Here is a 21,064-nt window from a genome sequence, read left to right on the forward strand (position 1 = left end):
AATATCTTTAAAAGCTGTAAGAGCTGGCAACAGGTTTCGTAAGTGCTTCCTAAAAATAACCACAGCATCACTAGGGAGAAGCTAACATAAAAAAAAAAATTAAAAGAGAAGAAAGCCTTGCTGGTGACTCCATAGGAAAAGTTTTGGTTTTGGCATTACAACTCTTTTCGCTAAGCAATGGGGGAGGGAGAGATTAGTTCTCAGCTGGAGGCTCAGCTCTGGTCAAGTAATTTTTCACACAATCATAGATACAATATACTTTTTATTTACTACACATTCACACACAGAGTACAATAGACTGCAGTTAAATACATGGATTTCAACTGTTTAACAGTGAGATTTGGGGCTACTCACAATTGGTAGAAGCACAAGTGACACTTCACCCCTTAGGAAAAATCACTTCTGATAAATGCAGTATTTAACTGGAAGATATTGTATAAGATATTTAATATTTATGTCACCTTTGTAATATTTAACATCTTCATGTTTGATCACAAAACGCATGTTTGAATAATATTTTAAATTTGAATGAATTGTAAGAATAAGCCTCTTCAATTTCCCCCAGCTTGCATTAAAGATGAGTGCTCTCTGGTGTCAAGCATTTGAAAGATGCTCCATTATCTGTTAAAGTGAAATAATTCCATGTTTTTCTATATTCACCAACTTTTTTTACAGTTGTGTACAACAACAAAAAAAAGATTACACACAAAGTTGGCCACTGGAATATGAAAGCTCTTCTTTTAGAGTTTTATCACATTCTTTATTAAACTTCTGAGTTGGAATATAAAGGAGAAAACCCTTAAATGTGAGAAGCCTCTTACTAAGCCTCTGCTCACTGTAATATTCAAGCACATCTATCAGCCTGATCCTGCTCAAATCTTCTAGCACTAAGACACAGAAGATAAGTTGCTGATAGTGATTATAGCCATTGATTAATTATGACAAGCATTATAGCTAAAGCAATTCAGCTTTAGTGGTCTCAAATCAATGTGTGATTACCTGAACATCAATAAATAAAGGAAAACCTGACCACCATAAATATAAGTAGTTCATATTTTTTTGTTGTCCAACTAAATTGAGGCACGATAATAGTGGCAACAATGTACTTTTAGCACGATAAACTCTAAATGAAGTCTTTATACATTTTCTTACAATGCTTAACGTTCTTTTAAGTATCTATTCTACTGAGGACTGAGAGTTACCAAACATCTTTAACTGTGTTTCATTTCCTGCTATCATGCTTTACAATACCTGCACTATGAAATACCGATCAGTAACAATTCACAATCCAAATATTGCAAAACAAATAAAAATCCTTAAGCTAGGAGTTATAAAACATCAAAAATTGTTTATGTCACACTGGGGCAATTAAATTAATGTTTTAAAGTATATTGCTTACTTTCTGTTGTTCATGTTGTTATAATTATTTGATAGAGACGGAGAGATCTTTGGTAAAGTTGAAAAATTTGATGCACCTGGGGACCTTTAAAAATATGAAAATTATAAATTAGATAAAAATGCTGACATATTAAAAACTATGAAAGAAAGCTAACAAATGAGCAGTGCATATAAACAAGCATGGAAAAGAAGTATTTTTTTTAAAAAGTGGACAAAGCACTGAAAACACCCAGGACACAAAACCCTCAGAACTCATCTTTTAAAACTTGAAACACTTCACAGTACTTTAAACTTCCATATCACATTAAAGAAACAGAGCTATTAAAACCAAAAAGCAAATAAACAAAAAACCCCACAGTCCACTGTGCTAAAAAAATATTGTTTGCTGTTTGTAGTATGACTATAGATATTTTGATGTTCTAGAACCTAGAATGTAAAGTTTCAAACATGAATTTCTATGATTTGTTCATTTAACCATAAATGGATGTAGAGACGAGATAAAAAACCAATTAATATACATATTTCAAGGTTAGTTTAATAGCAGCATAAAATCATTTAATTAAAAATTTTTATTAATATTGTTTAAAAAATTCCTACTTGGAAGACTCCTATGGCATACAGCCCTGGATAGAAGAGAGGGCCCAATATATTGGTTAATATTCCAGGACCATCTCCTGTAAGCTCAAGAACACTCCATCCTGACAAGCAAAGGCAGAAGGAAGGCTGCATGGATGAACAAGTAGTTCCTGACCCAAGTCAGACATGAAGAGGAAGTGTCTGAGTAACCAGCCTGATATGCTTCTATGATGAGATTACTAGCTTGGCAGATGAGGGAGGAAACCATAGATGTTGTTTATGTTAACTTCAATAAGGCTTCTGACACTGTCTCCTATAATCTCACAGACAAGCAGATCAAGCATGGATTACATAAGCGTACAGTGAAATGGATGGAAAAACAGCTCAATGGATGGTCCCAAACGATTCTGATCAGTCGCATAAAGTCCAGTTGGAGGCCACTGGACTACCTTGGATTATACCACTAGTGGTTTGCTACAGGGGTCAATATGAGGGCCTAGAGCATAATGACCAGAACATCAGGACAGAGTGCATCCTCAGTGAGACTAGAGATGTCACAACACTGGGACGAGGGGCTGATACACCTGATGGGTGTGCTGCCATTCAGAGGGACCTCAGCAGGATGGAGAAGTGGGCAGACCTTAGGAAGTTCAACCACAGGAAATAAAAAGGCCTGTACCAGGGTAACCTGGGGTCTGTAGGGGGGTGCATGATCAGATGGAAAGCAGCTTGGCAGAGAAGCACCCAGTGTCCTGCTAGACAAAAAGCTGAACACAAGCCGGCAATGTGCCCCTGTGGCCAAGGCAGCCAACAGCCTCCTGGTCTGCACTGAGAAAAGCATTGCCAGGTGGGTGAGAGAGGTGGTTCTTCCCCTCCACTCAGCATGGGCAAGACACCCTTGGAGTGCTGGGTTCACTTCTCCCCAGTAGCAGGGAGACGAGGATGTACTGGTGCAAGTCCAGTGAGAGTGCACAGAGGTGATCAAGGGATCACAGCCTCTGACCTGTGTGAAGAGACTGAGAGCTGGGGCCATTCAGCCTGGAGAAGAGAAGGCTCCAGGGCAATTTTATCACTGTGTAGAAATACCTGGTGGAGGAGGGTAAAGAAAACTGAGCCAAACTCTTCTCAGCGGTAGCCACTGCAAGAACGGGAGGCAACAGACACACTGAAGCATGGGCAATTCCATTGAAATATAAGGAATTCTGTTTTACAGCCAGGGTTATCAAACAGTGGAATAGGTCTTCCAGGGAGGCTGTGAAGCCTCCATCCTTGGAGTTGCTCAAGAACTGACTGGACACAGTCCCAAGTAACTTGATCTAGGTGACCATTCTTTGAGGAGGGGATTGGACTAATCAGTCTCCAGAGGTGCCTGGCAACCTCAACTAGACTGTGATTCTGTGAAAAGATTAGCTGATGTTCTGAAATGATCCTGCCCCTTTTCAAGCATTATAAATATTTCCAATATTCTACATTCTGACCTTTCTAAATACAGCATTTTATTCCCTGGCTTCAGAATTTATCTTTACAATTTGTACTCTTCCGAAACAAGCACTACGAGGAGGTAGTCTCAGCAGAAACCAGTGTGAGACCAGTATGTGACCAAAGACAGGGCTGTAGGAAGGTACCTACATGTTCACTATTTGTGACAACAAACTAACACTCTTAATGCATCTCACACAGAAGACTCAAAAGCAAGTGTTTAATATTTCTACCCGTTTAAACATTTATTGGATTTCTCATGAAGTTTTAAAGAGATGTAAAAACCTGTCCTCATTACTGCTTGTTGATAGTTTCTATTTGAATCCACTACATTTTACAAGCTTTCCACTATTACAATGCATTTGAATACCAAATTTCAATAAATCTTTCTGACAGCTGCCAAACCTCACAAACATACCCCAGCTTCACAGCAAAACTATTCATCCTTATTTGCTGGTTTACTTAGAGAGCCTCCTCTGACACTGGAATTCTCAATTACCATTTTACAGATCAAACATTTTCCAGGAGATATTCTTTAATTTAGGTATTTCTCCTGAATGCCTTCCATAAAGTGGAATGGCAATTTGTCACAATAAAAGCAGGTAACACCACCAAGAATATCTTCCTACCAAAACTTCCAAAAGAATTTGTGACATTATCTAAATTACTTTAGCCTTCAAAATCTACATCTAAAATGTGGCTCAGAATTTACATTTCTACTAGATGCTTTTTAAGGTCAGAAATTAAACTTTCAAGTAATTTGCATCCCATTTTTTCTGCTGCTCTACATTCTGAATTTTTTGTGTCCAAACATCTTGCTAAGCAAGATTATACTGTTCATACTAAGCTTAAATTGAACTCAGCCTTCATAAAGCAACTTAATGGAAACTGGTGCTCCTAATAAAAGCTCTTGAGACAAAATCCCAAAGATAAAGAATCTCTGTCCTTCAAATGACAAGCAATGATACCATGAAAATGTTTAAACCCAACAGTGAACTTCAATTACATGAATGCAGAATATCAAAAGGAATAAAAGGGTCTTAAAAGAACTTTCTATGAAAGATATCCTGGGAACCAGCCAACAAAGGGAAAACACCACAGTTAACTATCTGTAAGGCTGAGATTATGTTAGTTTACTAGTAACTAGTGCCAACTGTTCTTCAAAACCAATAAAACATGATTTAGATTCTGGAAATAATATTTTTACAAGTTCATCCATCTAAATGAGAAAAAACACACTCAAATCTTATTACTCACTTGCCATTATCAAGGTGCTGTTGATAATGGCAGCAGGAAGAACAGAAAAGAAAGAACACAGTACTGTATTAACTGATGGGTCCAACAAAGAACGAAAGCAACATGCTGGTTTGTAGTGTAGACTGCAATTTAAATCATGTTTGTGTAAATAGCTGGTGGGCTCTGCACATAAAAGGACAAGCTGTCCATGAAAACATTAACATATAAGAAAAATACTGATAAGATACATACATCTATGTTCACCTAACAGATATGCTATCTTTGAAAATCAAATTTAAATAAAATAAGCTAAGTTTTATGGTTTTCTACTATGGAATTTTTAATCTGATTTTTTTTAGGCAGGATAACGTATATCACTGTTGGAAATTAACAAAATTAAGCAACGTATAGGCAGGAATTCACCATTATTATGTCATGTTCTACAATGTGCAGCACTTAAATACATCATTCAGCATATTTTTAACTAAAATGTCTGAAGGCTGATTTTCAAAATAAAATGTCACTTTTAAAAAGTGTTTTAAATGCAAAATAATGTGGAAAAAAGTTAAGCTACAATGAATAACATGATTTAGAGTCACAACTTACTTAGGAGTTGAAGGACCTCTTGGCCATGTTCCATCCTCATTCTTCTGTTCTATCACCAGTACCTACCACAAAAAGCGTAATAAGAAAACTGAAATAAAAGTATCCGTAGATTGCTTTCTGTTCCAATCTTTTTAATGGATGTGCTGACATGTGCTGGAGACAGAAAAGACTGATTGTTTAAGTTACTATTCCCTGAGGTTCATAAAGGTTCCATTCAATTATACTGCAGCTTCCTCTTCCTTTATTCACTTCTCTCTCGCCACATCTTAATTTGTGCAAGTTCGGGCAAACCACTTAATATTTCCCTGTCTCAACAATCCATAAATAAAATGGCAAGACCTTACCTCTCAAAAAGGTCAGAAGACAACCTGCAGTATTTAAACAGCATCTATGAATCTAAAAAGATCTTAAAATGGCCTGTTAAGGAAGGGATATTCCTGAAGCAATTTTGCAAATGCAAACCAAACTTTTTTCTGCCTTGGTAACCTTAAAACCATACCGGTCTGGTTACCCCTTTATTTTTTACAAAAGCATTATCCTAATACTTCTTTTCCAATGGGACAGTTGGCTAATCAAATTAATTTTACTCAAGTTGTTATTGGTACAAAAGAGAGTACAGAACACTTAGTCCTGAACAGAGGCATCAAGTGCCATTTGAAACGCCTTTGGGTATTTGAGAAATCTGCCCTATGCTGGCAGATATGACACAGGACCTACAAAAAGCTCATGCCTTTCTGGATTGACAGCTGGGATAGCCAGATCATTTGAAATGGCAACTAGATTCCAGTATTTAAACTGAATCCAACTCTTAATTTCCAATGAAATTAATTCTGCGTAACTGTACACTGATGTTTCAGGACACTAATTAACTGCCGTGCTATGCTTGTGTGTGTCTACACAGTGACATACACTCACAAAACCTTTACGCTCAAAACCTTACACAAGTCATGCTGCCTCTTGAAGATGTAACCCCATTTTCAGCCTGAATACACTAAGACATGACACTGAAAACTATCCTTCTATCATGACCAGCCTTCTGTCTGGAAAAGAGTATTATGTTATCTTTGTTCATGAACTCTGTAAGACAGATTCTGCCATATTTTCTTCCACTGGCTCTCAGAGACAACTAAGTAAGAGGAAGATTTACACTTAAAAGTTCAATGGAATCCCTACAGGCTCGGCTCACTTCAGAAACCAAGTGATAAATTCAAAACAGTAACTTCTTCACATACATAGTTTGGAATTACAGAGTGAAAAACAATGATTAGGTTAGACAGACAGTAATAGTCAGGATAACTATTATTAGATAAGGAAGCTCAGCAGGACAAATAACAACCCTGTGTGTCAGCAGGTACAACTGACCAAACACACATGGTCTGCCATGACATTTAGCATTTTCAGAAACCATGGTTAAACTTGGTTTTGAACAATATTTGTTTTGCAGAAAGTACAGATGTCACCTACAAATCTTTTTATGGCTCTATTAGACCATGCTTGCTTCACAGTTAATGTTTCACTGGGATAGAGGCAATTTGCAAGTTACATCTTTGACGCAAATCTTTTGTGGGAGATGTAGGCTCTTCCAGCAGGACCTCTGCACTGTTAAAATTACCCGTGTGAGAGTTTAGCTTCATGCTGCACACACTTAAAGGGCAAAACAGTTCAAGCTGTTATTTTGGTGCACTGATTACTTACCTTCCATGCCATAAAAGAAAACTGAAGCACAGCATACTGCTGGTAAGTAGGTTAGAGTCAAGTATTTCAAGGCAAAAGGAAATACTTTATTTAATTCAATCTTGCCTACAATTACTGCCATCAAATTTCATCCATTCATATTTGTAGCATGACAGCATGAACTACAGCTGTTGAAACAATCCAGCTATTTGAAGACTAAAGAATCAATGTAATAATCTGAAAAGTTATTCTAACGATGAAATTGTTCAGTCAGTTCACATTTATATTTGTGTAGCTTTAACATCCAATATTTGTTCTTTATATTCATCTGGAAAGGTAAAAAATTATCAAGTAAGAAATAGTCCCATAAAGGGATTTTAACATGATGATACGAGTTGGAGCGAGTGCAGAGGAGGCCACGAAGATGATCAGAGGGCTGGAGCACCTCTCCTGTAATGAAAGGCTGAGAGTTGGGGTTGTTCAGCCTGGAGAAGAGAAGGCTCTGTGGAGACCTTATTGCACCTTCTAGTACCTGAAGGAGCCCACAGGAAAGCTGGGAGAGGACTTTTTACAAGAGCCCGTAGTGATAGGACAAGGGGGAATGGGTTTAAATTGAAAGTGGGAAGATTTAGATTGGATATCAGGAAGAAATTCTTCACAGAGAGGGTGGTGAGGCACCGGAACAGGTTGCCCAGAGAAGCTGTGGATGCCCCATCCCTGGAAGTGTTCAAGGCCAGGCTGGATGAGGCTTTGAGCAACCTGGTTTAGTGGAAGGTGTCCACGCCCATGGCAGGGGGGTCGGAACTACATGATCTTTAAGGTCCCTTCCAACCCAAACCACTCTGTGATTCTATGATACAATCTCATGCTAAAGCAGTTTTCAAGCTCTTTTGTATCTATACTTATTATCTGAAATACTTTCATTTTTTTCATAATTTCTTTCTGCAATCTGGACAGTGGAATTTGAGTAGAAGATATTAGTCTTTTAGAGTACCTAAAAAGTTTTTCAAAAATACAATCAAAGACTACTTTTATTTTGATGAATTTGTTCACAAAACCTTCTATCCCTAACACAATCTATTAGGAGGCAGTTTTCATTTTAAAAGAAGGAAAATTAATTTGGTACAGCTACATTTTCATGAGTAAAAAAATTAACGTATTAAAAATAATAATATTACAACAACGTACCTGTCCCTGGTATAAACCAGCATCCTGTATGGTGCTGTCTGGTTTATTCAGAGGTTCAAAAGTATTACTCATGTATTTGTTCCACAATCTGGTCTCTTTTTCACCTGGAATATTGAAGATTTTCCTTATCTCTTTTTCAATTGTATCTGTTTTGAAAGAGAACACAAGTTTAGCATTTCACTACACAAACAGTATAAGGCCAAAGAACGCATCAGTATCGCCTACTTTTTTTAGATTCAAAATATGAATGGAACTGTAGAAATAGCCATGCAACTACATCACGTTGTAAGACAAGAACAAAGTTGCTAGTTTGCTCACCTTTAAAATACAGTCAGAGGACTATTTTATTCCCTCCTGAATCTCTTAGCAAAGCAAACCAAACAAAGATAAGTTGATAAATAGAAGATAACAGGAGGTACCTTGGGTGCCCATCTACTAATTTCTCAGAGTGTGGCTGGGTAGGGAATGATTAGAAGTGAGACTGGCAGCAAAACCAGGTATATGGAGTGCAAGTCAGCCTGTTCCTCTCCCCTAAATCAAACCTATTTTGGTTTTTACTCTTCTACTACCCATATCCCAGTTCAATTAGCACTAACTACAATATACATGCATAAGCTTTAATTTACATGCTTAAGGAAATTAAAGACTACTCTGTAAAACTGAAGCACATAGATTTATTTTAAAAGGATAATGAAAGATTTCACATCCCTGAAAGATTTAACATAAAAAGGTTTACCAGCTCCTACTCTACCTGACAGAAATATAGTGTTATGTAATTTTAAAGTAGTGTAACTACCTATGTCTACAACTGAAGTTTAAGAAGCTAATTAACTCCATTCTCCTTATGCAAAAGCAGAGTTTATTAAAGAGTTCTTTAATTTGAACTAATATGTACAGTGCTATACTGTAACAACCTTACTTTGATTTTTTTTAGACTGGTACATTCATAAAGCCCCGCAGCAGCCAAGTCTCATAAGAGCCAACACAGAACAAAACCAGGACTCAAGAAATGTCCAGTTTAATCCTGATGAGCACTGAAAACACAATTATAAAAATGGGCACTTTAAGCTCTTTTAAAGACATTTCATTGAAGTCTCGGGATAAAACATCAGCGTGACAGCACCCCTAACATTCCTGTTGTTCTCTTTTATTTTTTATTATTTTCTCTTCAACTATGTTAAATATGAAAAATCAAAATTAGACCTGAAGCTTTAACAATACATTGTAAAAATACAGCCATTGGCTTGTGAAATGCCTGGCAACTAGCCAATATAATATTTGTAGATATTGTGGGCAATGGAATCCAATTTCCTTCTATACTATTTAGCACACATTTTAGTATGAAAGCAAGTGTTAGACTGGATCATCTGTTTCTGTAACAGAGATAATATGTAGGCAAGATAGTTGCTATAAAACAAAGCAACAGGCTGTTACTTGATTTGTTGACTTAAAAAAAAAAAAATATCATGTACTGTCTGAATCGGTTCTCAACCAATGTCTTCAAGTAACTACATTAGAATGTAAGAATGAATTCAGTCTGCAGCAATCAATTAAAGTTCTTTTACATACTTCAATGAACGTAACCAATGCACACTTTATAATTCTCCCCCCACACCCCCAGCAAGTATCACTGAAGTGATATGGTATGAAGGCTTATGATCTGAAGCGAAGGTGCCCATTCCAGTATAAATGAAAACACTACATTCCAATAGGTGTGCTCTGAGGCATACTGTGTACAGGCTTCTCCCCCGGCAGTGTTATACACATCCCATGTATGAGATGATTAGTATTAGGACGATGTCTAAAAGAGACAGGAAGAACTGCCCTTTAAAGATGTCTCTCACTCCATCAGCTATATAGCCACAATTTGCAAGAGTTATATCCCATATAGGCTATAACCTGTGTCATTAAAAACCAGAGAGCTCCTCAACAGAGAAAAAGCTGCACGATTTAAGTACTATTTTGCAAGACTACATGGAAGAGCCTCGATGAGATGCTGGCAAAGTCCAGTGAATCCTCATACAAGCAGACCCTGACTACTAAGGGCTAGCGCTATCACAAATACTGACTAAAGAAACTGCAGCAAAACGTTCATCTGTACTAAGAAACAGTAATCCCAGCTTCCTAAAGAAGGGAAAGACTAGTCACAGATCCCAGAATAAATTGTCCTCAAAGGCAGCAAGTTTTACGTTCCTGTATTCTGCAGCAAATTAAAGGGAAAGACGAATCAAAGCCATTTGCCAAGATAATTTACTAGCAGAAGCCCATCAGATGCAGAGCCACTGGTGTAATCTTCTATAAAGTTTACCACCTCAGTTTTGGAGTTGTTTTATGGTATTGCACATACAGCCTGGCTCCTATTTATCTGTAACAGAGGTTACAGACAGTCTGTCGTTTTGTGGTTTGCAACATTTTTGAATAAAGGCAGAAAAGGCCTACATACACGTTGGCTAAAGAATTAGTTTTATCTTACCTTCATGTGATTAATGCTCCTGAATGGATCATGAACTCATTTTCACTAGAAGCCCTGATGCTCTCTAAGATCAGCAACAATAACTAGGCTGAAATGTTACTTGAACTACATTTGTTGTTCAGCTGATTTGGTTTTTACAATTTAAAAAAACACCCCCACCCCCCAAAGAGTTAATCAGTCTCAAAGTTAATATCCACTGCCTCTATGGCAACAGTCCTCAATCGCTTGATACTCCCAAGAAGTTACAAAGAACACATTAGCTGTGTCCAGTACCACCCCAAGAAAATGTCATTATTAGGTCTGTTCTTTATAATTATTTTTTCCTTCCTTGTACAATTTAATGACATACGGATTAGCATAGGTTCTATTTCAGTGGAAAAGCAATGGTATTCCAGGAATAACACACATCTGAAGACTGGTAGGTGAATATTATATTGTGCATAGAATATTTAAGGTGCTTCAAAATGTTATGTGAATTAAGGAAGTTCTTTTACTGATCTTCAGAGGGCAGTAAATAATACAACCAATGATGGTGGGTACAAAAACTAGAAGTTCTTGAGAAGACCATGTCCATTGATGGGGCTGATACTGACTCTTTTGTACTACAAGTTCTCTACAACCATAATGAAAATGCATCCCTTACTGGCATATACAAGAAGGGTGAAAAGTAGTATCCATTCTGTAAGATTCCTCTTGCATATTATTTATTGATATAATAAATATTTCTACTATATATCTCGTGAATACCAGAATTACCTTAAATCTACTTAAGGTAAGGACTGGGGTGGGGGGGGTGGGGTGGGGAAGAAATCACCATCTTACTAATGGATGATAGAAGAAAAACCTCAAGGATCAGCTCATTTTTCACTCTAAAAGTGGTTTTAATTTTTCTAGCTCATCTTTTAAGTTGCACACTGTTTTTGATGTCCTGGCTAGGATGGCCTCAGCATAAGCAGATTTAGAAAGGGTGTGTTTTTAAGGCTTCCAAGAGCACGTCATTCACATCTCAGGAAAAGAAACAAGGCCAGTGTCTGGAAAGGTGTTGCCAGTGACCCTGACTGTTTCTCATTACCCCTTTATGACTATTTGCTGGCAATAGTAATTCTCTGCTAAAAAAAAAATATGAATACACCTCCAAATAATAGACATTCCAAAATGCCCTGCTTCTGAGTAGAGAAATAAAATATTAGAAATTCATCCATCACCTATAATTCTCATGATAAAATTAAATTCAGCATAGCTGCAAAGCAGCTTGTATTTGGTCCTCAGGAAGGGATAACATTAAATTGTTTTTAATAAGTTTCTGGGTTTGCTTAGAGAATAACAAAGTACATCATCTCAAGTTAAACTAGATCTCAAAAAGCCAATTAACAGACAACAATGAAGCCTTGTTTCAAGGACAAATTTAATAATTTCGACGTTTTTATTCTAAAACAAGTAGATGATTATTTCTTTAACTTAAAGATTAGCATTTAAAGAAGTTAAATGATGCCGTTTTTAAAGCAAGCAATCTGCAAAGAATTAAAGTGTAGCAAGTATAAGTCACTACCCATAATGTGAAGAAAAGCAAAACCTGAAAAAAAAAAAAATACACTGCTGTCAGAGTGTAAACAAAGAGTAATGGCTGGGTATAAAGTGCCAAGGGTATAAAGTACAACTCTAACTGCACAAATAAAGCTGATTGAAAGACTCATATCTTGGATACACATGCAGAAATACACCAAAAGCTGAGTTTAAAGGATCAGAAATATCTTTGCATATGTTCCGATTGTTATTTTCAGAGACAAATGTTATCGTAATAGTATGTTTTCAAACAATTTCAAACAAAACATTGTTTTCAACAATGCTCAAAGAACAGCCGAAATAATTACTAATAAAGATAAGTTAAAGGTTTATTACAGTTACCGTAAAAGATCGTGCCTGGTCTGCCACTTCACAACCCAAAGAATACTGCCTTTGTAGGTCACCTTTAGCCATTAATTTATAAAATCAACTCTTTCTTGTGTTTTGCAATATATCCTTCTCTTTATATATAGGACTAAAAAGTGTTGGGTAATGAAAGATGTGAATGGAAACACATTAAAAAAAAAAAATATATATTTCTTACACACCAAAACCCAAGAAAAAGTATTGGGGAATCCAGTAAAGATAACATGAAAAACATCACATTGTTCACTTCCTGAAAAGCACAAACCTCTAGAGTAAACACAGATGTCTAGATAATAAAACCCACAATTATTTAAAGTTGTATTAAAATACTAAATATTCCAAATAGTTTAACTTTTAATTTTGACCCAAACAAGTCTAGTTCCATCCTTTTTAATGGTTACAATACCCTTCTATCATTTTTACCCAGAGACTTATTTATTCAGAACTTGCCATCAAGTACTATTTAAACAAGTTACAATCATATATTTTAAAAAACAGTTGTGCATACCTATGGTATCAGCTTTACTAAATCTTCGTGTGACAACATTGTTCATATTTCCATTTTCGCAGAGCTTTAGTTCTGTTAGATATACTTCTACTTTGCAGTGCTTTACAAACATACCCTGTTCAACGACCTGAAAAACAGATTAGGATCAGGTGTCAGTCCAAATAGGTTTTCATATACACACTTCAAAATATTTTTGAGAACTCTTCAAGAAACTGAAGTTCAGGGAATGCAAGACACTTAATAAACCCCCAAAATTAGAACTAAAATTCTCCTAGAACTTTTCAGAAACACAGCAAACAAAAAGTAACTTTTTCCAAGATGATGACGATGTTTTACCTATAATACCACCACCTCCACAACTTTCAAAGTGTAAAGTACAGTGGAAATCACATATATGCACACTTAATCAAACAATAAGATACTTGATCAAAAGATAAAACACACAAAGTTATTTTTACTTTAAAATACATCAGTTGTATACTACCACCTCAAAACATGAAGAGCTAGTTTTCACAGTTAAAGAATACTTAATCAAAACCAGAATACACACTAATAAAATCTGGATGTCACATTTTTAAACAAATCCTGTATTCAAACAAGACCTACATATCTTCCACTTATAATCCAATAATGAATAAATTCATTTGAAATGTCACTTATTCATTACAGTTGTTCATGTTCATTTTTATAACAACTATTGCAAAATAGGTAACTATAGAGGATTATTTTTTTAAAATAAAACATAGAAAAAAAATATTCAGGGTCACCTCTTAAAATGTTTTTACCTTTGATCTTCCAAAGTGTAACTGCAGTACTCAGTCATGTAGACTGTTCCGAAAATAACTATCAGACTGATACGTGATACATCTGACAAATACGGTAAGAAAAAAAGCCACCAGCTAATTGCTAGGAGAGATCTGCTGTCTGCTGTACAAATATAACTCGTATGCATGTGCCATATGAAAAAAGAAAATTAGTGAATGATTTCATTGCTGTTCAGTACTTTGCCTCAGCTTTAATGACTGCCAACCATGACATTTCAATAAAAATGCATTTTAATTTGAGCAGCTTACTAGGGTTTTCAGCTACTAAGAGTAACAACAAAATAGTTGCAGTAAACAAAACTCTGCGGTATGGCTAAGACATTTCTGAGAATAAAACTGACACTGTAGTGGTAGTACTACCCCCTCCTATTACATAAATTCATAATTTTATTTGACATGGATCAAATTCAACATTTTATCAATTTAAAATTTAGATCCACATTTCAAAATGTTCATGTAACAAAGAGGATGACAGAAAATCATCTCACCTCTGTGAAAAAACATTAGGGCAGATAGGAGAAAGAATCATGAACAAATTACAAAAGCATCAGAACCAAAAATTCTGAACTGAATATGCATTTCAGAGGATAAATACTGGTCATCATTGCAGAAAATAAAGAAGCTATGGCAGTTTACCTGGCCACTCATTATACTCCATGTATTTTTCCAGTTAATTCTGTCAAGTAGAAGGCAAGGTAATCTAATTTCCCTTCTCTCTCCTTTCATTTTCCTCCCCAAAGTGAAAAATTACAGCACTTGTACTTTACCATGATGATGGAAGAGCATTCAGTTTGCTGAAATCCATCCTCAGGAAAAACAGTAACAAGTTGATAACATGTATCTTTAAAGAAGGAGAGCCATTTTAATGGATTTCAGCTCTTACAGAACTGGAGAAAAAGAAAGAGACATTCCAGGGATGTCTCTTTAAAAGATGATCTCTTTTACTGTATTAAAGAGAATGTTATAAAACCCCAACAAGCTACTTCTGTTGCTGACTAAACGAATCTTGAAGACATATAATTTCTTCTGTAGCTGTATTTTGCGTTTGTTTGATAGGAATGCACTTCAAGTAAGTGGCCAGCATGCACGTAGTTAAACCATACTCACATCACAGGAGAAGAAAAAAACAAAGTTATATTACACCAGAAGTCCTATCAAACTAAATTCTAACTATACATTCTTCCAGCATTTTTTTAGGAATTAAAATAAAGATCCCTGTAACTGAAAGAATATGCCTCAATGGTCAATTTATAAACGGCAAAAATACCAACATGTATTTTGGAATTTAAGTAATTCAGTCCAGTGAGGATGCAACTATAATCACTAATCTGAAAATCTTAATACAAACACAAAAGATTATAAACTGGTAAAATGTCGTATCACCTTAATAATAATGCTGTGTTCTGAAGCAAACAAAAGTTAACATAAGTTAGGTATGTATTTGGTACTGACAGAGGGCCACAGTATCCACCATACCATGCACTACTACTTGTGTGGAGGTAAGCTTTAAGCTTAAAGAAAAAAAACTCCCTTAGCATGCTGCTGAACACAGAAGACTCTGCTCATCAGAAAAAGAACTACCAATTACCCTGCCACAGTTAACATTATTAGAGCTAGGCTTTTCACTAATACACTTAATACAGTTTTAGGGTTTTACATTTAGAAGCTTCTAAATGATTTTGTAATTAAGTCTATTAATGCAAACCAAGTTGTTCTTGGAATATTAAAGGGCTTACTACCAGGGGGGAAAAAAAAAAAGTATTATAACCTTTGCATCCTCATTTCTCAATATTAAAAACTTAAGCCTCTAAAATCTGAACAAAAATTAGATATCTATAAGCACCTAAAGCAGGAGTTGTCTATATGATTATCACATAATCAGGAAATATCATATAATCAGGGCAGGACATAACATTCTAATAAATTCCTGTGCACCTCCTGCATATTTGCAGGACTATATCTGAATCATATTCATCCCAGTAGATGATGTAAAAGTACCTTGCGTGCTATTGGTTCTTGACCTTCCATCAGTGTGTACCAGCTAACTAGCCTATTCCAGCCTTCAGTTGGCAAAAGGATGTAGTCCAGCTCGTCAATGAGATGCTCCTTGAGAGACTGAGAATCACCATCTATAGGAGAAAAGTATTTTTATTTGAATATGGTAATTCTGTTACTTGAGTTTTTAATTTAACATTTTTCACATAAATAGCAAACAAAATATTTTCGGAGTCGCAGTTATGTTATCACTATTAAGGTGCTGAAAGTAAAACTCTTCAGAAAACCATTTAGGCAAGCTATCCAGTTCACACAGAGCACACCTATTAGAGGTACTGTTCCTACACTCAGGAACCCAAGTGACCACTCCATGTTCTCACGCAATTGTAAGCGCCTAACTTGTTATCCCACATCATCATAGCCTTCAGAAAAACCAATCCATTTCTCCACCCACTTGGAACTTATTCCCACATCACCATGGATACTTCCATTTCATGCTACAGCTGCATACCTCACTGAAAATGGAAAAAATGAGTAGTTAAAGTAGATCCAAGACAAAGTTCAAAGTCATTTACTCCATGTCAGACTGGGAAAAAACATGGTACAACCCTCCTACTTAGAAAACCCTACACACTCTGGAAACACAGTCCCTAGAAAATTCTTCACAGGGACAGCAAGATGCAGCACTTGAAAGAAAGTAAAACCTGCCCACCTCTTCACATACATAGCACGCTTTTAGCTTTGGTTCAATCCTTATTACAGCAGTAAGATAACAGCTAGCCTATATGGGTAAGAGGTGATTCCAGATTGGAACCCCTGTGAGCCTCAGACAATTAGGGCAGATGCCTTTCTATTCAGAAGTACCCAACTACAGGCCAGCAAGCATCCCTCTGTAGAGAGACAGACAGATCAAACAGGGCAATCCACGCATTCAACTCCAAAGAATGAATCGGGATGACAAACTTAATGAAGTATGCAAATAAACAGACTATGTATAAAGAATAAATAGACTAATAAATACACAGTCTATTTATTTCCAGTCCTATGTGAATGAACTGCAGAATTACAGCGCACAATTAAAACTGAGCATAAAAGTAAACATAAATAGTCTGAAATTGCTTCAAGTATTGGTCTTCCTCTTGGATTTTCTTTTTTTTTTTAATGCAATACTTCTAAGTCAAATGAATACTGTTACCTTCATTTTTCTGCAAGGACAAAAGTAAGTGTGCACTATGTGCATATGAAAAACACTAATGTCCTCTCATTTGACCATATTTCTGTACTTCTGTTTCTCCTGTGTACAGATTGAGCAAATACAGCATAATGTGACTTCAATTAAAAAACACTATCCCGAGCATTCCAAAAGACACACTTAAAAATTAAAGATCCTTTAATAATAACAACTATTCAAAATTTTTTTTAATAAGAATTTAACAACACGTTTCAAAATTACCTTTTCTGTAGCAGGACAATACTACTGAGGACATTTAAGACTCTTCATGGTGGGAAGAATAAATAAGATTCAGCTTACCAAGATTTTAGAAATCTCCCTACTCTACCTGCACTTGCTATGCCTTCAGTTGGTTTAAAGAGTTTGAGATTATAAGGAAAAATATGAGGAAAAAAGCAATGCTTTTTGCTTTAATCATGCAAATGGTGAAAATACGGGCAAAGAAGGATGCACAGCTTTCTTCCGTTCCTAGTATCTTATCACTGGCGCTGCCTCACGTGCAAGCAAAACATGGGTGATGCATATTGTTCTCTGTTCATGTATTTAAAGTGTGCAATATTTATTACTACCATTAGTTGCTCAGAGATGACAAAAAGATGCTGTTTCCATAACATGCAATCTGTGCAGTGCAGAGATGACTTCAGGCAGTCAAGAAGGTACAATACGGTTTGCATGCATCTTCTCTGAGAAGAACTGCAAATGACTTAGTAGGAAAAGCTAAAGAAAAAAACCCTGACACCACCAAAATCCCCCAGATACAGTCAAGTAAGTATTAGAATGATGAATTTATTTTAGAAGAGGGGATAATTAAGTTCAGAAATAGACAAAGTATTTGTTGCAATTTTAGCGAGAAAAAAACACAACATCACAGAAGGCAACAAAGAAGAGTAGAAGACGACCTCAGATTTGGGATTCCACTTTGGGAGCTATAGTACATACATTTCTTGAGCAAAAAGTAAAATGGAATTTTGCATGAACATCTCAGTGAACATACGGGTAAATAAGAATTTAGTTCCTCAGGAGATAGAAATTATTGTGACCTAATAAATGAGACTTCAATCAATGCACCCATTTAAAAAGTACTTTCCCTTTTTCCCTTCAGGCTGTTTCATCCTAGCTGTAAAAGTAACAATTTTCAGGAGTCAAATTTTGGTTCAAAAACTTTCTTGACTGATTAGGAAACAAATCTATACTCAAGAGCTATACACAAAAATTTACTGAAATAATTCACAACTTGCGCTGTCAATCCGTACTTGGCCCACTCAACTCCCAACGTTTTTCATAGTATAATTTTTCCATCAAAGAAGTCCCGTGAGTCTGACGGCTCAGTCCCACGTATAGAAAACCATTTTCTATGATGAAAAATGAGCTAGTCTAAACAACTACTTCCTTGTGCTTGCTTTGCTAATCTGAAGTTGACTGTGTATCTCTTCTTTTGAAGATGGTACGTGTGCATTCCACTGCATTCAGCGTATGTTGAGATTAGCCAAAATCTCTACCTGTTGCTTTTCACTGCTCTCACTTAATCCAAATATTCTGGAAACAAGGGAGCAGCATTTAAGTAATATAAGCACAACATACTGCTTCAGTTTCCTGGAATCTGTCTTTCTTGAATTTAATAATATTTTTCCTTATCACTGCATTACACTGCAGAATATCTGAGAAAGCACGCCCATTTTAGATTACTTTATTCTTTGTATCAGATGCAAATTTTCAGACAACACTTAAGGATAATGCTACCAGAGCAGCTAGTGACTACTACATACCAAAGAAAGGATCAAAACCCAAGCATTTTCAGATTCAACCTATGCTACATTAGAAACCTAGCACCGAGGATCACTGCTCTGCAGCAGGTGGAGACAGCTACTATTTGCTGAGCACTAATGCCCTTAATTTTAAAAGTGCCTTCACACAGGAACAGTAGATGTCAGGCAGTAATTGGATGCGTGGTATCGCTGCCAATGCAGAGCCATAGTTTTAGAGAGCCATGAATAAGCAAAAACCTAAGTTCATAAACCCCGATGCTTGTTTATTCTGAAAGGGGTATGGGCAGCATCAAAACAACACAATGCAGGTTTTCAGAAGCTTTTAGGAAAATGGCTAGAATTACTCTAGATTTGGACAGCTAACTAATACAGGCTTCATATCCACAGTTACTTCAAACATAATCTGAACATGTATGTAGATTAAGTTATAAATAATACAGATAAACTAACACAGTGCTTTGCACATCTAGAAATCACCTTTTATTTTTAAGTGAGTAGGTACAGAAAAGAAAATGAACTGATGCTGCCTCACTAAGAATAAAAAGATCTTGCCACCTCTGATTTCAACTGAAAAGTATCACCTGAACATGCCTGTCTCGCTGCAAGATTCGATACAAGAATGTACAAAAGATCTAGATCCTCACATTTCAGAAAACGAAACATGACACTCACCTGGAGCAAAAAGACCTTTAAATTTGTGGATGGAAAAGCACATATAGATGCTTTCTTCAAAGGCACTGATACTAGTCACTGTCAAGCATGCATACTCACTCACACTGACAGCTAGTGCGACGTGGTATGTCAAGTCCTATGAGGGGCAATCATCTTTAACTTGTAAAATAATGAGGTATTAATTACAGTTAAAAAGTTTTGAATTAATAAAGTCAGAGTTCATCATAAATCCCATGGTTGTAAAAATTTCTATTATTACATGCAAACAAATAATGCAGTACTATCACATTACCTGCAACGGCAAAGGAGGAAACCAATTATTGGCTAAATTTCATATTGACTAGATTTTGCAGATTAAATATTAACAGCTCTAATGGTATTTCAATACAGGACATTAAATACAGAATTTGACCTAAAGATTAAAATATCTGAGAAAGTATTCAGAGATCTGTGTCCACAAATCTGACTACAGTTCAGCAAAAGCCAATCAGACCTGAGTAATTACAAGAGTGACAGAGTTTAATCATACTTAGATACATTTCAAACCATTTTATATTATCCCTGAACCACATATGTTCCAGAATCAAAGACCTTGGGGATGATTTACAAAAAGGAAAAATAACTTAGAGTTCCAAGTTAAAAATGTTATATTAAATCAACCAATTTACTTAAGCTAAAAATAAATCTTAAGTGAACTCAGGCTAACTACTTGTCAACTTGACTAAATTTCAATTTCCAAGGTATCTCAAAATATCAGGATAAACCAGTAATTTGTACATCATTATTAAAAATTCTGTAACCATTGCAAAGAAGTTTCACTAATTTTATTTATAAAACTATAATTTGTTAGGGAAATGTATGCCAGTTCCCTTGTCACAATGTGAAAACAAATGAAGAGTTCACCTTCATAAATGCTGATATTCATTTACACTACCAACTACAAAAGATGAACCCCTGACATATTTGCATTGAACGTTAGCTTTGGTTTAATACACAATCAGAAGCAGTTACCTTTGAGAAGTCCAGAATTATCAATAGGACCAGGGTACACATTCTGATCTCCCATCTGGTATTTGTCCCAGCTGTCAAAACCAACATATTTTTTCCACTGTTTGAACCAGCGACTATCCACTAGATACCTTAAATGGAAGAAGACATACACATTCATTATTGGCATGCTACTACTTTCTAAAGCACCAATTAATTCATATGAATGCACTTGTATCCATCAGCCTTCTAAAATGGAGAATGTTTTTCTGTCTGGTCTGCTAACCATTACCAGCATCTCTTACCAACAAGGACTTTAATTGTGGGCAAGTAAAGATCCCACTAATCACAGTGACCAAATACACTTTTGCAAGACTACCAATACAGCATATCAGAAGTTGAAGAATGGCAAGGTCAAAAAACATTTCCCTTTCAAGCATGAAATACCATCAGGTTTAATTCCTGTTCTCCATTTGTAAATTCAAGTGATTCAAGATAAAACTTTACAATTAGACAGCCCTT

The 21,064-nt window shown here is 35.9% G+C and overlaps 1 protein-coding gene across 1 annotated transcript in view; it reads right to left on the reverse strand.

The window, feature by feature from the left end:
* Positions 1 to 20,694, reverse strand: part of USP15 (ubiquitin specific peptidase 15) — a gene marked incomplete at its 5' end in the record, with an annotated part of 42,382 nt that extends 21,688 nt beyond the window's left edge. Inside the window, 6 exons of the mRNA XM_010158201.1 lie at positions 1,400 to 1,483; positions 5,296 to 5,357; positions 8,158 to 8,303; positions 13,068 to 13,194; positions 15,890 to 16,020; positions 20,567 to 20,694. Coding sequence (XP_010156503.1) covers positions 1,400 to 1,483; positions 5,296 to 5,357; positions 8,158 to 8,303; positions 13,068 to 13,194; positions 15,890 to 16,020; positions 20,567 to 20,694 — 678 coding nt within the window. The remainder of the gene's footprint in view (positions 1 to 1,399; positions 1,484 to 5,295; positions 5,358 to 8,157; positions 8,304 to 13,067; positions 13,195 to 15,889; positions 16,021 to 20,566) is intronic.
* Between the last annotated feature and the right edge of the window lie 370 nt (positions 20,695 to 21,064).

This window comes from Eurypyga helias, unplaced genomic scaffold, assembly GCF_000690775.1.
Source record: "Eurypyga helias isolate BGI_N326 unplaced genomic scaffold, ASM69077v1 scaffold21340, whole genome shotgun sequence".
NCBI lineage: Eukaryota > Metazoa > Chordata > Aves > Eurypygiformes > Eurypygidae > Eurypyga > Eurypyga helias.